This window comes from Poecilia latipinna, unplaced genomic scaffold, assembly GCF_001443285.1.
Source record: "Poecilia latipinna isolate Pla-1442-1.1 unplaced genomic scaffold, P_latipinna-1.0 Scaffold551, whole genome shotgun sequence".
Lineage (NCBI taxonomy): Eukaryota > Metazoa > Chordata > Actinopteri > Cyprinodontiformes > Poeciliidae > Poecilia > Poecilia latipinna.
The window spans coordinates 327,128-341,805 of record NW_015113167.1 but is presented as its reverse complement, the minus strand read 5'-3'; the positions used below and the strand labels follow the sequence as shown (position 1 = coordinate 341,805).

Genomic DNA, 14,678 nt, shown 5'->3' with positions numbered 1-14,678 from the left:
TTGCGTTCAGTGTCTTCAGAGGTGTAAATGTTTCCTCCAGTGGTTCTTGGTGCAGCGCCCCCATAGGCCAGGAGGGGAACAGGTTTTTCAAAGGGTTCAATCGTTTGACGGTGCGGTGGGAAAGCAACCAAATGTTGCAATCTGCTGGTGCAAAGGGGTAGCAATGGTCCTAAACTTCAGGAAAGGAGACACTGAAGGTGTATTCTAACTATGGAGGGATCAGATTTGGGGCTTTGAGGAAACGGTTGTGTTTTTGTCCTGTCTGTGAACTTTCAGTGCTTTACAGCTAAGCTAAGGTAGTTAGCTTTCACCTGGATCTGCGAGGTCCATTCATCGAAACTGAAGTTTCAACTTCTTGAAAAGCATCATGAGACATGAACAACAATGCTGTTGTTTATGTAAGTGAGTTTACTGAAGAAAGCTTCAAATAAATGAACACATAAGAGACTTGAGCTTCAGTTGGATTTTTCCAAATGTTGGGCCTGGAAGACTCTGATCCGACTGCTCCACAGTCAAAGTTTGGAATTACCTCTTCATCATGTAATCCAATCTGCAGAGATCTGCTAATGAAACATGAGCTGCAGCAAAGCAACATCTAAATCTCGCAGCCTATCGACTTTGAGAACGGGAATTTCAAACGCCTGCGGCAGAATCTCACGTTTTCTAATTTCCAACTGCAGGAGCGGGAATCTTGCCTTGTTTTCTTTTCCAGTCAGAGCAACAAGCAGCCGGGTGAGGTGTTCTCACAAAAATATACACCTCTTCCCCTTTTCACTTTCCACACATAAAGAGGGACACACACCCTTTCCGAACATCCCAAACTTCCACATGAGTTTCCTCCTGGTTGCTAACATTCCTGTCAGCTACCTAAGCAACACACTGGCTAACACACACACACACACACACACACACGCAGTCACACACCAAGAGCTGAAAGTACACGAGTCACTGTAGGAAAACATGCCTGAATTCCCAACCACACGATGTTTGGTCATCTTTTACAGACCGGTTGACATGTCCAAACCTTGTTCTGCCCCAACGGAGATTTAATGAAATGGATTTAGAAACGTAAAGTAAACAAAATAAGGTCAGAAAGAAAATAAAGGGACAGTTAGACGCGTATTGCCTTATAAACATCTTGAACGCTTTATTCATGGGAAAATATTTTTTTATCTGAATATCCACAAAAAAAATCAACAAGAACATTTTCTGACGCTTTTCTAGTCATTGTTTTTAAGAAGATTATGATTATGATTATGGCGGCATAAACCTGATAGGTTCAATGTGTCGGATGCTTTTTAGCCGCAGCTTCAGATGTTTCTGCTGGTGTTTCATTCAACGCAGACCTCAGCGTGGCGATTTATGTCCTCTATTGACAGAACACACACTTCAGACTTAGACATTCATCTGCAATAAAATTAATCCTTTTATCTCCTCTTGATGACCATCATGCTTTTAGTTGAATTTGACTTAAATATAAAAAATAAAAAGGTTTTTGTTTTATTACTACAGAGAGGCAGAAACTAAAGTAAATTCTTAAAGGTGTTTATTTGGTACAATTATTGTATACAACAGAACAGATCCATTTACAGCCAACACACCCTTTTCAAACACATAAACAAAACCTTTTTTCTTTGTAGAAAATCTAAAAATTATCCCTGTCATGCAGATTTAGAAGCATCCCAGTGACACTTCTGGGAAAATACTGGTTTTAATTTGTTATATGACTGCTGAGAAAAATGTCCTTTGATTTAATCCCAAAATCCTGGGTGTTTTCTTTATTCTCTTAGATAATTATTACCAAAAGGCCCAAAGTTATTGCACGATTCCAAAAAACGCCTGTCTCTCTCTGAAGTCCTTTTGTGTCACAGTAAATTAAAACGGAAAAAAAGAGTGTTTGGTGTCAACAGAGAAGAATGTCAAATGCAGATGTAGAAACTTATTTTTACTAGTTCACTTGAACTCCTGCTTCTCAGTAAGTATCTCGCTGAAGAAAAGTTGAAAGAAGTCTTAAACCTCAGAAATGGCATGGCAAATGTAACTGGTGGCTCCGTAAGAGATACTTGATTTTGTTCCACTGTTTCATGTACATCAAGAAACAAGAAACAAGCAGTGTCGTCGAGACTAATGCAGAACAGATGCAGGCTCCATCTTTCAAGAGGCTTCTTGTTTTTCTTTCTCTGTTCACAAAGCTGCTACAGGACAGAGAGAATGCTAACGCGGCTTCATACTTAATCAACAAATATATTTTAACCTTTTCTTTAAAGTGGTGCCAATAATTGTAAAGTTATTCAATTACATTTCAGCCAAAAACTGCTAAAAAAAAAGTTCAACGTGTTTTTCCTTTGTATGAAAGTGTTGCTAATCGTTAGCCTCTCTAAATAGTGGCACTTTTGGAAAACCTGATTTATCTAAAAAAAAAAAAAAACAACAAATTGCAACAACACTTTGTTGGTATTTGGAGGAATGTTTAGTAAATATTGGAGGGTAAACTTTAGGATTTTATTACAGGTGTGTGCAGCCATTTCTCCAGTTTTCATCCTTTAGCCAAGCTAGGCTAGCTAGCACCATAAGATACACAAATATAAAAACAACATGTTGGTCTTACTTCCAGCAAGAAAGCTAGTAAATATCATTCCAAAAACTTCCTTTCAGAAAAATAAGATTGTTTCTGTACAAAAACATATTTCAAACAATAGATATTTCATCTTGAAAAAGTATTATACCTTCTATACAGCTAATACATTAAATGCAGTGCAAAGAGAACATTTCATAGTCTAAATCTCTCTTTCACAAAAAGCACTGAATCAATATACACAGTCTGACTACATGAAACCTATAGTTTCCAAAAGAAAAATACAACAAACAATCATAAAAATTTTTAATGTATGCCTGTATCCGGTTGCAAGAGTTCAAAGTTAGAGAAAGCGACAATGACTTTTTGTTGAAGATATTTTCTCTGATGTGTTCCAGAAGTATTTCAGAACCTGAGCTTCTATCATCTGCAGACTTAACGTGGATAAACTGTTTTGTTTCAACAAGCGATGCGTTTGGTAAATCAGAGGATTTGTGGTAAGATAAAGCAAGTCTTGAAATGATCATCAGAGGATCTGCTTGCCGGTAGACAAAGACATGTTTTAAATCACAAAATATTATATTTGCCATTTGACACAAGACCCTCGGATGAACTGAGCTGAGGAAGGGAACGGGATGTATTACATGGAGAAAGAAAACCCACCCTGACTTGTAAAACAGTTTGTGGGAGACATCAGCGGTCTGTTCTGGGTTAGCGGCCCCCGACCCACTGAGTTCATCTTCATTCCCTTTCATGGATCATCCTGAAAGTTTCTGACATTTAGATTTAAAGTTACAGATAACTGGAAATATTTTGGATTTTGTAGAATCTGTCGTAAAACAATTAGTATCAGCTTACAGCACGGAGATTGCACCAGAGTTTTAACGGACTGTTGGATGCTCCGAATGCCGTTTGGGACTTTATCTTTCTACTTCAGGTAACAATACTTAACGCCCTTACAGGTGACTTGTTATTGCTCAAATGAAGCCATTACTTCTGGATGTTACACTGTTTTTGTCAGTGGATGTTTATTTTTTAGCTATTATTGTAATTTCTAAAGTACATATTGATGCGAAGCACAATGACATGGAGAGAGCAGCAGATTTTGATCATTAGTGAGTCTAGTTCCAATATGTAGCACCACTGACTGATCAGATTTGTTGATTACCCAAAATGAATCTGACAAAAACATGAGAGTATGAAAAAAAGTAAGATATTTGTTGGAAATATGAAGTCTTTTAGTGTTTGATTAGATATTTCAGCAACATGTCATGGTTTGTTTTTCTTGTCTGATCTTTTTACAATGCAAATTATATAATTAATAATCCAAGATCTAAATAAACTGTCTGGCAAAGGGCCCAGAGTAAAGTTCAACATTTGTTTCACATTTAAAAACAAACTCAAGCAGTTTTAGAGAAGGAGATGACTTGACACTGACTTCAATAAAGTTCTGATGTTGAATTTTCTTTGCAGATGCATTGAAGGCTGCGAGATGAGATTCTGTATTTATCCAGTTATACAGGCGCTGTAATAAACGGCACTGCTGGCGTCGGAGAGAGCAGATATCAGAGGGCTGCTTCCATCATCACAGCCACCAGCGCCGCTCATAATACTGCTGACGTCCCTGTTAATAATAGTACTAATGATGCTGTTGCTGCCACTGCCTCCGATGGCATTACACCCACCCAGGACCTTTGACCCTCCTCCACACCCTCCAACAAGTCCGTAGGGCTCGTCTCGACTCCGTCCCATGTTGACATACTGGTCAAATTCATGCCTGTCCACCTCAGACCAGAACTCAGCAGAGGAAGAGCCCATGTGGCCGCCGGCCTCCAGGCTGGACTGGTCCGAGTGTGCAGAGCGACCGAAGGAGGATGCAGGGAGGATGCAGGAGGACGAGCAGGAAGAGGAAGAGGTTTCAGGAGGAGGGGAAAGCTGTCCCAGATGAGAGGGAGTGAAGTGCGCAGCACTGGACGCAGTGCCTCCATACATTTGGTTCAGATACCCGACAGGCGCTGTGCTCAGAGGCGTTTGTTGGCATTTGACCGGCTCAGGGATGCTGAAGGACGGGCGAGGATAGGAAACGGGAGACGAGGAATCGGCTAGAGGTGGAGGACATTTCACAGGAGTCCTTAAGGGGACCTGATGACTGAAAGCATGAGAAGGAGGTAGCTTGGCGCTAACTGAGCTAATGCTTGATGTCATATTTGATTCAACAGAACTTATTCTAGAGTCCAGTCTGGAAGTCCTGCTTGGACTGAGACTTGCGTTCATCCCGATGTTTAAGCTGGCGCTGACGCCGATGGCGTTGTGGTGGCTGTGGCTGTTGTTGTAGTGCTGCTGGCTGTAATGTGGGTTGTGATGGTGAAGGCGGTGGTAACCGCTCCAGCCTCCCATCCCCGCCTCGTCTTGCATGTGTTGGGGGAAGAACACGGACTCTCCGGCTCCGTCTTCCAGGAGGTCCAGCGGCGACATCTCCGGGGTGGGCAGGCCGTAGCTCTCCAGGTCGCCGTGCGCCGGAAGGTCCCGGAAGTGGCCCAGAGACGGCAGCAGCTGGTGGGGGTGATGGTGGTGGGGAGTGTGGGTGGCCGGGTGGCCGTAAGCAGCAGCACCAGATACGCCATCAGCAGCCAAAGGGCCGACGCCGGGGCCCAAACCGAGAGCCGGGGCCCCACCTTGTGCCAGGCTGTGCAGCAGGAGCCCGGGTTCCACTCGCTTCAGCTTCTTGGTGGTCTTTTTGCGTCGAGGTCGGTACTTATAGTTTGGGTGATCCTGGAGGTGTTGCACACGGAGACGCTCGGCTTCCTCCACAAACGGCCGCTTGTCTGTGGCACTGAGGGCCTTCCAGGACTGACCTGGGAGATGTGGACAAAGAGCGGAAACAATTATGCTTTTCATTAAAAGACAAAGTTATTTATTGCCTTTAATCTAACTGATCTCGTAAATCCTAATCACATTTCACCCTCATGTCCTGAAACCTGAATATCCTTTTACACCTAAACCTACAATCATTTTAATTCATGGACATCTTTTTAACAGCTATTTACATATGGCCAATGAAAATATATCGAATACTGTACTTCTAGTGTAAACAAAGACCCTGAAAGCAGGATGGTTGGCCCCCCAACCACCTTTAAACCACATTCAGTCCTCCATAAATCTCTTTATCTTGACATCTTTTAGCTTTTCAGTTTCTACAAATTCCCAGCTTGTTTAGATGGAAGGCACCCTCATGTTTTTTTTGTCTCTAATTAAGAAAGTTTTGCCCTCAGGGCTGAGCTCGATGTATTTATGCTCTGCATTAAGTGTACATATTTACAGTTTGTCTTGTGGTTGTACATGTTGGCTGCTTCCAGATCTGCAAAACAAACTTTTTTTTCCCAGAAACTTGCGGTTTGGATTTGAGTGACTCTGAACATTTCAAGCTGCAGATGAGCTCCAGCTGCACAGTGGGTCTGCATGAGCAGCTCCCACGTTTTAATCTGAAGCTCAGCTTACAACCAGACAAATATACAATAAAATAAAGACTAAAGAATATTAGTTAGTATGTCTAACACAGTGACATCAGCAGTTCTTTTACATAAACAGTTTTATTATATAAGATTATTGTTGTTGCTTGTAATTAAAAAGTATTTATTAAAACAAATATTATTGTTATCACTCATTAATGACGGTTAACTTTTCAGTATGCAGAGTTATAATCAGTACAGTAACAGTGGTTTCTAAATGGTTTGCCAATATTTTCTGAAGATTGTTGCATTTTTCATTTTCAGCTCACATTTTTAGCTTAGAAATACAAAAAGTGAGATGCACAAAATATTGTATTTAATGTAAATACCTTTAAAAAGCTGTGATATGTACTGCAAATTCACTGTTCAATTGGCTGATTATGCCCAAACAAGGCCAAAGTCTAAAAATCAAACTTTATTTTGCTTCCATTAAAATGAAATGCATCCAAACTAAGAACTCCATCAATTTTCATCCTGTAAATGCATCAGTTAAAATAAAGGCTTTCACACATTTTGCTTCAGATCAATAAAAGTTGAAGATTAAGTTTGAATATGCTTTGATGCATTAATAGAGATAATCTTGTTATTCTTTAATTTTCTGTTTCGGTAGCACATTTTTCTGTTTTCTGTGGTTTATTTCTGTCATTTCATCAGATCTTGAAGGAAACCAAAAACTGGTGAAGGCCAATAAATGTCTGATTAATTCATTTGTAAGATTTTTTACTTGTCTGAACTCTTAACCTTTAATATTTTTCATACAATCCTTTTAAGATCTAGCACACAGAAAAAGGTTAAATGTGTAAACTTAGCCATGAATTACATGATAACTGCTTTGCTTGTTAAAAGCTGAGGCTGCTGCTCGTCTTACCCAGCATCTTGCTGAGCACGGCGTTGTGCAGGTCCGGGTTCTGCAGGGCCAGCCGCTTCCTCTCATCTTTAGCCCAAACCATGAAGGCGTTCATGGGCCTGCGGATCCTCTGCTCGGCCCCTGAGGCCTTCCCATCGCCCGCCCCGGCCAGCGGGCCCCCTCCCGGGGTCAGGTCGGGGCTCTGTCCCCTGGAGCCCACCGTCAGAGCCATCCTGGGCTCGCCTCTCCTCGGTTCTGCAGGGGCGTCCGGAGAACTGCAGTCTGCTGACAGGCTCTCTTCAAAATCCATCTCGGGGTCGGAGGCGGGACTCGGGGTCTCCGACGTCCAGCGGCCTCCAAAGGGCATTTGACTGGGATGCAGGGAGGCCTCTCTAGGCAGGTTGGGCTCAGTTAAATTCATCCCACTCAGGTTAACGTTCTGTCCAGAAAATCTCTGCTTTATGTTGGCTGGAAAACTCTGAATGTTTCAGATGGAAAACGACCGAAGGATCAAATGAGGAATCTGACGGATTTGGTGCACAAATCCCAAAATAAAGCATCGAGATCTGAGAGGAGAGGGGAAAGAAGAGAGAAAGGAGAAAACAAAAGTTGTGGTGCAGGATATTCCCTCTGAAGAAAAAAAATCCAGAGACTCTGCCTCTTTTGTCCACTTCCTTTTTTTTTCTTTCCCAAAAAGACAACAGCTCTTGTTTGGATTTTGCGGTTCAGCAGTTGATTTCACTCAGTCAGCGAAGCCGTCCGACTATCCGTCTCTCCGTCTCTCCACCTTGTTTGAAAGTTTTGAAACTTGTGGCCAGATTTAACCGACCCATGCTGTGTATATATACCCCGCCCTGACCAATCAGATAAATATATAGCTGGGGCCTTAACCAATGAGATGCCAGGCGGCTGCGAGGGAAAGAAGTGAGTCTGTCTGAGAGAGACAGCGAAGGGGGAGTTCAGAACTTTGCCTCCCTCTTTTTCCTTCTTAACGGCCACCCTTTCCTCCCCCTTGGAACTACACACACACACACACACACACACACACACACACACACACACACACACCCTGTCCGCCTGTTCAGGGAGATGTAATCAGAGAGGTTCCATTGTTTTTGCCCAACTGAGACTGGAGCATCTCACACACACACACACACACACACACACACACATATGAAACAACACACACATCCTCTAATGTGTAGCATAAAACAAGCAGATGTCACATTTATAATTAACCTCACCAACAAATGACAGACAAAAACACAAAGACACTTTTAGTAATGGCATGTGAATCTGCCTGATGTGTGTTTCTTGTGCTTGAACATGTCTCTCTGTGTGTGTGTGTGTATTTGAGGGTAGGACAGTGGTCACACAGCCAGCCACAGTCCCGACCAGAATGATTAGTGGCTGAGATTAACAACAACTCACTGGGAAAACTGGGACCTGGAGGTGGTGGGGGGCATGGCAGCCATGACGGCTGGGACGTTCTGTTCTCCCACCGGATCCTCTGCTTCCATTAACGCACCTTTAATTGTAATCACAGGTAAGTTGCTGCAGATTCTGCAAAGCATTTTGTTATTAATGAAATTATTGAATGTTTCACAGAAAAAATTATGAAATTATGATTTTCTCTTTAAAACAGAAATTTGAAAAGGAAGACTAATTTTGAACTATTATCTTTGTTGAGCTTCATAAAACGATTTCAACCACCCTGTAGCGCAGGGGTCCCCAAACTTTTTCCTGCGAGGGCCACATAGCTGTTCCTTTCTGTGGTCGGGGGCCGGTTTTAGTTTTTACAATAAAAAAAAACAAAAAAATTCTTGTCGGGGGGGGGGGGGAGGAGACGACGACACTTTTGGATAGATTTTTACCCAGAATGCAAATGGAAAAAACCGTGAGTGAAACGGTGCCTGACGAGTATATATTCCATTGAGGGAAAGTAAGTTTCACATTTTCTCAAAAGCCCCCTGGTGGTTGAAGAAAAATCCACATATAAACCGGAAAATACAATATATGAAAAAAAACACTGAATGCTCTCTGGTATGAGCAGGCGGGCCGGATCCGGCATTGTTCAGGGGGCCGGACCAAATGACGTGGCGGGCCGGATCCGGCCCGCGGGCCGTAGTTTGGGGACCCCTGCTGTAGCGCAACAATATAATAACCTCTACACACACAGACACACGCACACACACTTCCCTCCCCACGCCCAGCTCCATGGGAGGCTCCTGTGGCGTCTCAGAACCTCCTGCTCGACCAACCAGGAACTACTCCCACGTACCACTGTTGTCTCAGGCTCACTGTCATTGTGTGTGTGTGTGTGTGTGTGTGTGTGTGTACCATAAGGATCTATGCTGAGAGTTACTGTAACTGTTTAGGTGTGACAACTTCAGTATCAAACCTTTGGCTTCTCTTTGTGTTTTTCGTTCTTGTCTCATTTCCTGTAAGCTGCATATTGTCAGTCCTCATCCAACATGAAGAGTAAAAATGAACATTTACACTGAAATGTTTTTGCAACCTTACAGACTCATTCTTCTTTACGTTTCAAATCAAACACATTTTACATTAAGAGAATTTGAGTACTTGAAAAATGAAGCATTTTTTAATTTTCATGAAGAGAAAACAGCTTGACAATGTGAAAAAGTAAATGCCCCCAAACCTAATAACTAGTTGTGCCACTTGTATCATCAGGCGTAACTGGAGATCAGAATAATTCACATTCTGCCACATTAAGATAGTTTTTGTAGAGTAAATTGTGAATTTTAAGTCATGACACAGCATCACAATTTTATTCCATTTTAGACTTTAACTAGGCCACCCCAAGAACTCCATCAAGCACAGCCAATAGAGCCAAATCATCGCACTATCACCATGTTTACAGGTCAAAAAATTTTTATTCTGAAATGTTGTATTTGGTAACAAAGTTATTCTTTGTAAAAGTTTCACTTTTGTCTATCACAAAATTCAACAATTTCTGCTCTGAATTTCACTTTTGACAAAAGAACAATTGAGTTAGAAATATTGTTTTTCTGCAAGGGAAAGAATTGGAAACCTGACTTCATTAGGAGCTGCAGCCCATTTTTCTGCTGTTATATCAGGCTTCATGAATGTCCCTCTCCAGTCGTTTCCGTAACTTAACAAGTGGAATGTGTGTGTGAGACAGTGCCGTAGCACCACACCTTTGCCACAGAGGAAATTTGGCAGCAGCTGCAGACTTTGTGGCGAGAAAGAAAATAGAGAGAGACATCAAATAAAGGAGAGAAAGCATGGCGACAGGCACATTTTTTCTTACGTCTTTTGATAACACACACACACACACACACACACACACACACACACACACACACACACACACACACACACACACATATGCTAAAGAAGTGGATCATATCAGCATGTTGTCTTGGATACTGGACACTTTAAACGACTGAACAATTAGTAAACATGTAGATATAATCAGAAATTCTTTCCTTTTTTATAACCAGAAGTGATCAAATCAATCTTCTTAATAAGACTAAATGTGACTTTCCTTTGCCTTTTAGTAAAGTCTCCACAAATATATTTTGTAGAGATAAACACATTTGACACATTTATTGGTTTGAAAGATCCCCGAGTTTTCTTACTTTTATTCTTCTGCAGACATTGTAAACTCAAGATACTTTACTCTTCATATCATTTATGTCAACTTCAAAGGAGGTTTATGAGAACCTTCACTGAAAGGTCTCATAAACCTCCTTGACTTTAAATGATGTCTACTATTTATTAAGGATAAATCTATCAATGATTTAAAACCAAAGAATGAACATTGTGATGGATCTGATGGAAGTCAGGAGTCAGTAGTTAATCTTTAGAAAAAAACATAAACCGTATTTGTGGACTGAACGGCTATTTTTGGAAACGTGTGTAAAGTAAAATCAGAGCCTTAACCTAAAATTGCAGGGGTTCAGTTTGTTCTAAGAGACATTCTAAAATAACACAAAATACAATGAAGTGTGAATTAGAAAGAACTTGTCTCAGTCATTTTGGCCTTTTTTTTTTTTACAACAATTTGGGGCAACAAGCCACATAGAATTAATTTATTCTGAAAGTGGTAAGTTTTTCACCATTTAAAGCTGCATTTTGCTGACTTTGCATGAACAGCCCTTGTTATTTTCCATTTCTTTTTCAATAAAAGTTTTTCTACTCCCTTTGATATAATTAGTGGACTGAAGTCAAATGTTGCATTCCCGTTTTCAAAGGCTATGCAACCCAGAAAAAGACATGCCAAAGAAAGAAATTAGGCTACTTTCCTCTAATCTGTTCCATAATATCACTAAATATTTCTTTATGTGTTTTTGTGAGGTTTTATGGTCAGCAACTGCTTGGGTGTGATAGAAAAAATAAAGAATGTTCTCCTTTGAACTTGGGGTTTGAAGAGATATTTGCATTCAGTTACCAGTGAAGGTTTTTCTGTTTTAAAAGCCATTAAATGTAAATAAAACAAGCACAACATGAAAATTGAACATATAGGTGAGCTGTTTATTTAGTGTGTTCATGTGTGTCAAATACTCTTTTTCATGTTCTGACATGTTTTTAGAAGAGTGTAAATACGTTTGCATCTTCCAGACAAGGCTGTGTGCTGCTGATTGTTTCGTCTACATCATCGTTGCTTTTGGGGTTACAGCCAATCACTGGCATGGAAAATGAATGTTGCTCCTGGATTGGCTCCTTTGCCATTTGCTTTCTGGTTTGTGAAGAAGCATTCTGGGGCATTTCAGTTTCCCAAGCTGCATTTTCATTGAAATATTGCAGTTATCTTCTATAAAAAAAATCTGCAAATATGCAAATTTTTGTAAGTAATTTGGAGTCCATGAATAGTGAAGCTCTACATCATCTTGGGTATAGTGTACGTGCAACCACCCATACAGAACATGCTATAACAACACTGATCTCTACACCTCACATTGTTTTACTTTTTCATTGTTAAAGGGGCAGTATTATGTATTTTCCAGCCACATAGTGTCATGTTGTAGCACAGTGAAGTAACTATCTTCCCTTTAGTTGTGATAAAAATGCTACCCGAACCCTGAGAAGTAGCTTCTATAATGTGCAGTTACACCAGGTGTTTGCTAATTGCTGCTGGCTAGTCTGAAGGAGCCAGCAGATCAGAAACTGCAGCTTAGAGGAAGAAGTAGGTCAATCCAGGAGTTTCACATTGATGAATGGTTCCCATGGAGATAAAAGGATCGTTCAGGATCATGAAGTTTACCATCAAGTCGAAGCTGCGCTGATCACAGTGTTGACTAAACGCTAACTAACTGATGTCCTTTTCCCTGTAGACTCAGTTTGCACTGAATGATCATGCTAGCTAACACTTAACTAGATCTACTTTAAACTGAGATTTTTTATGAGCTGTCCTGATAAATATTTTTGCAAATGTTCATATTTTCCTTATTAAAATACTGAAAAAGACACTACTGGTTTGAAGCCCTGCAATTTATCATGTTTGGCCAATTATCTTTCAGAAGCATGAAATGCAGTTTTCATATTGAGTTAATGTTTTACTGATTTGGTGTTTTCTGATGTGTTTCTTCTCCCTGTTCTTCCCAACAAGCATAGCAACGTTTTGGATTGTCACAACAAAATCACAAAACAGCTCAAATCTGACATATTTATGTCTGGTATTTTGGGAAATAAATAACATCTTATGGCGACGTCTGCTTCTGGCTCCATATCTGTGTAATTTATGAAGGCCTCCCCATCCACAGGCTGACTTCATGTCTGAGACGGCGATTTAAAACACCCTAAAGAGAGGAAAGTCAAGAATTTTGTTGTTGCTTACAGTCTCTAATCAACGCCTCAGCTTCGAACGTTTAAAACAAAGACATAAAATCTCCCAGATAGAAGCTTTTATGGTGAAAACTCTGAGTTTGCATCCGGTTGCTCTCACAGCTGTCTGTCTGTCTGTCTGTCTGACTATACATAGCGCGTCGGCAGAGCTTATCATTTCTCATCCTGTAATTAATGCAACGCAGCACCACAGAACAATATACGACCTTTCCCACCAAACACAACGCCTCTGCTCCTGAGCCCAGCACTTGTTTTCGTGTCTCTTCTGTCCTGTTGTCTTGTCTTTCTCATCATGGCCCCTGTCATTTTCAGCCTTTCTTTAACTCTCTCAGTCTCACGCTAGCATTCTCACAACACTGATGAAGAACTATGTGACTCTTTCATCGTTATGTCATGGGCCTGTTTGTTCTCAGAGTAAATCTTTGCTGGCTTTGCTATTAGCTTTATATTCAGTTCTCAGGAACAGAAAGTAAAAAAGGAACAGAAATACAGGAAGGTTTGGGGATAAAGTAATGACGCGTTATGGAAAGTCATGATAAAAAAAATCACATTAGTTACCTTTGGATGGGAAACAAATCAAAAATTAATTTCTTTTGAACTATTTTTTCAGGTGTTACATAAATGTTAAAAATCAAATTGGATATTTTAGGTTAGTTATGCCTGATTAGATGGCAAGATTGTTAAATTATCGACCAATGTTCAGAATTGAGACTCCACACACACACACACACACACACACACACACACACACACGACGATAAAAAAATTGCAGCTATTTCAGGTTTGGTTTTAAGATGTTTTACCAAGTATTTCTAGTCTTCTTTTTAGAGCAAATATCTTAGTTTGAAATGAGACAAAACTAACTTAGAAGTAAGTTTGCAGCAAGATTTAGGAGCTTCAGCAAAAAACTGGCAGATTAATTTGCTTAAAGCATTTTTCCCACATTATAAGTGGAATAATCTGTCAATGGAACAAATATTTGCCACATTGGAGCTTTTCTTAAAACAAACTTCTGAGTTTTCCCACTAGCAGACAATAAAACTTTTTTCTCTTCTTATATAAAGCGCAGGTCATATTTCTTAACAGTGGGACTTTACTGGGACTTCTCACTGATAGTTTGTCTTCACATGGAGTTGCAGCATTGCAGTAACCATTGGCTCAATCGTTGTTGTTTTGGTTAGTCTTTGATCAAACTGAACGATAATTTACTGTTTTAATTTTCTGGTTTCCATGTTGAAGCATTTTAGATTATTTTTAGCCAAGCAGCCAATCATTTTCTGTGCAAGCAGGAACATCTTTGGGGAATAATTTACATCGGATCCTGATGAGTAATCCGCTGGTTTCTGAAGAAACGTCACAGTTTTAACAATTCCTGGTAGGAATTGTAGTTCCAGTTAGAAACATATCAGTTTGACCTTATATTTAGTTCCAAGTTGGGTGCTTTCGAGAATTTGCATGATCATTTTCCTTCATTTAATCCCAGGACAATGTGGAGAGGCAGGAAGCCGAAGTAGAGATAAGAACACAGGAGAAAAATTCCCCCAGCGGATGCAGGAAGGATAGGTGCATACCAGAAAAACTGCAACATTCACTGTTTTCATCTGGTCTGCAACTTTTCCTTATCTCTCTCTCTCTTTCTGTGACTTCCTGTTAGTCCACCACAGCAGATATAATATTAAATGTCTTCACCAATGCATTTCTCAGGGTGTGGTGTAAGTCATGACAGCGTGGAGCAGAGCGCCTCTCACTGCGGCTCACTCAGCGCAGCGATCCTGAGTTTGACTCCTGGCCTGATCCACCTGCTGCATGTCAGCCTCATTCCTCCGTTTTACAAATACCTGCTAAATAAATGCCACAAGAGTCCTGGAGAATGTTTAGGGTAAAAACCTGCATAACAGGATGAGTACAACATAAATAC

The 14,678-nt window shown here is 40.6% G+C and overlaps 1 protein-coding gene across 1 annotated transcript; it reads right to left on the bottom strand.

Moving 5' to 3' along the window:
- Positions 1-4,031: 4,031 nt before the first annotated feature.
- On the bottom strand, positions 4,032-7,858 carry sox18 (SRY-box transcription factor 18). The gene is made up of 2 exons (XM_015041440.1): positions 6,953-7,858; positions 4,032-5,430 (listed from the first exon to the last, which is right to left on the bottom strand). Exons 1-2 carry the CDS (start codon positions 7,350-7,352, stop codon positions 4,082-4,084), a joined length of 1,749 nt encoding a protein of 582 aa, XP_014896926.1. The 5' UTR covers positions 7,353-7,858; the 3' UTR covers positions 4,032-4,081.
- Between the last annotated feature and the right edge of the window lie 6,820 nt (positions 7,859-14,678).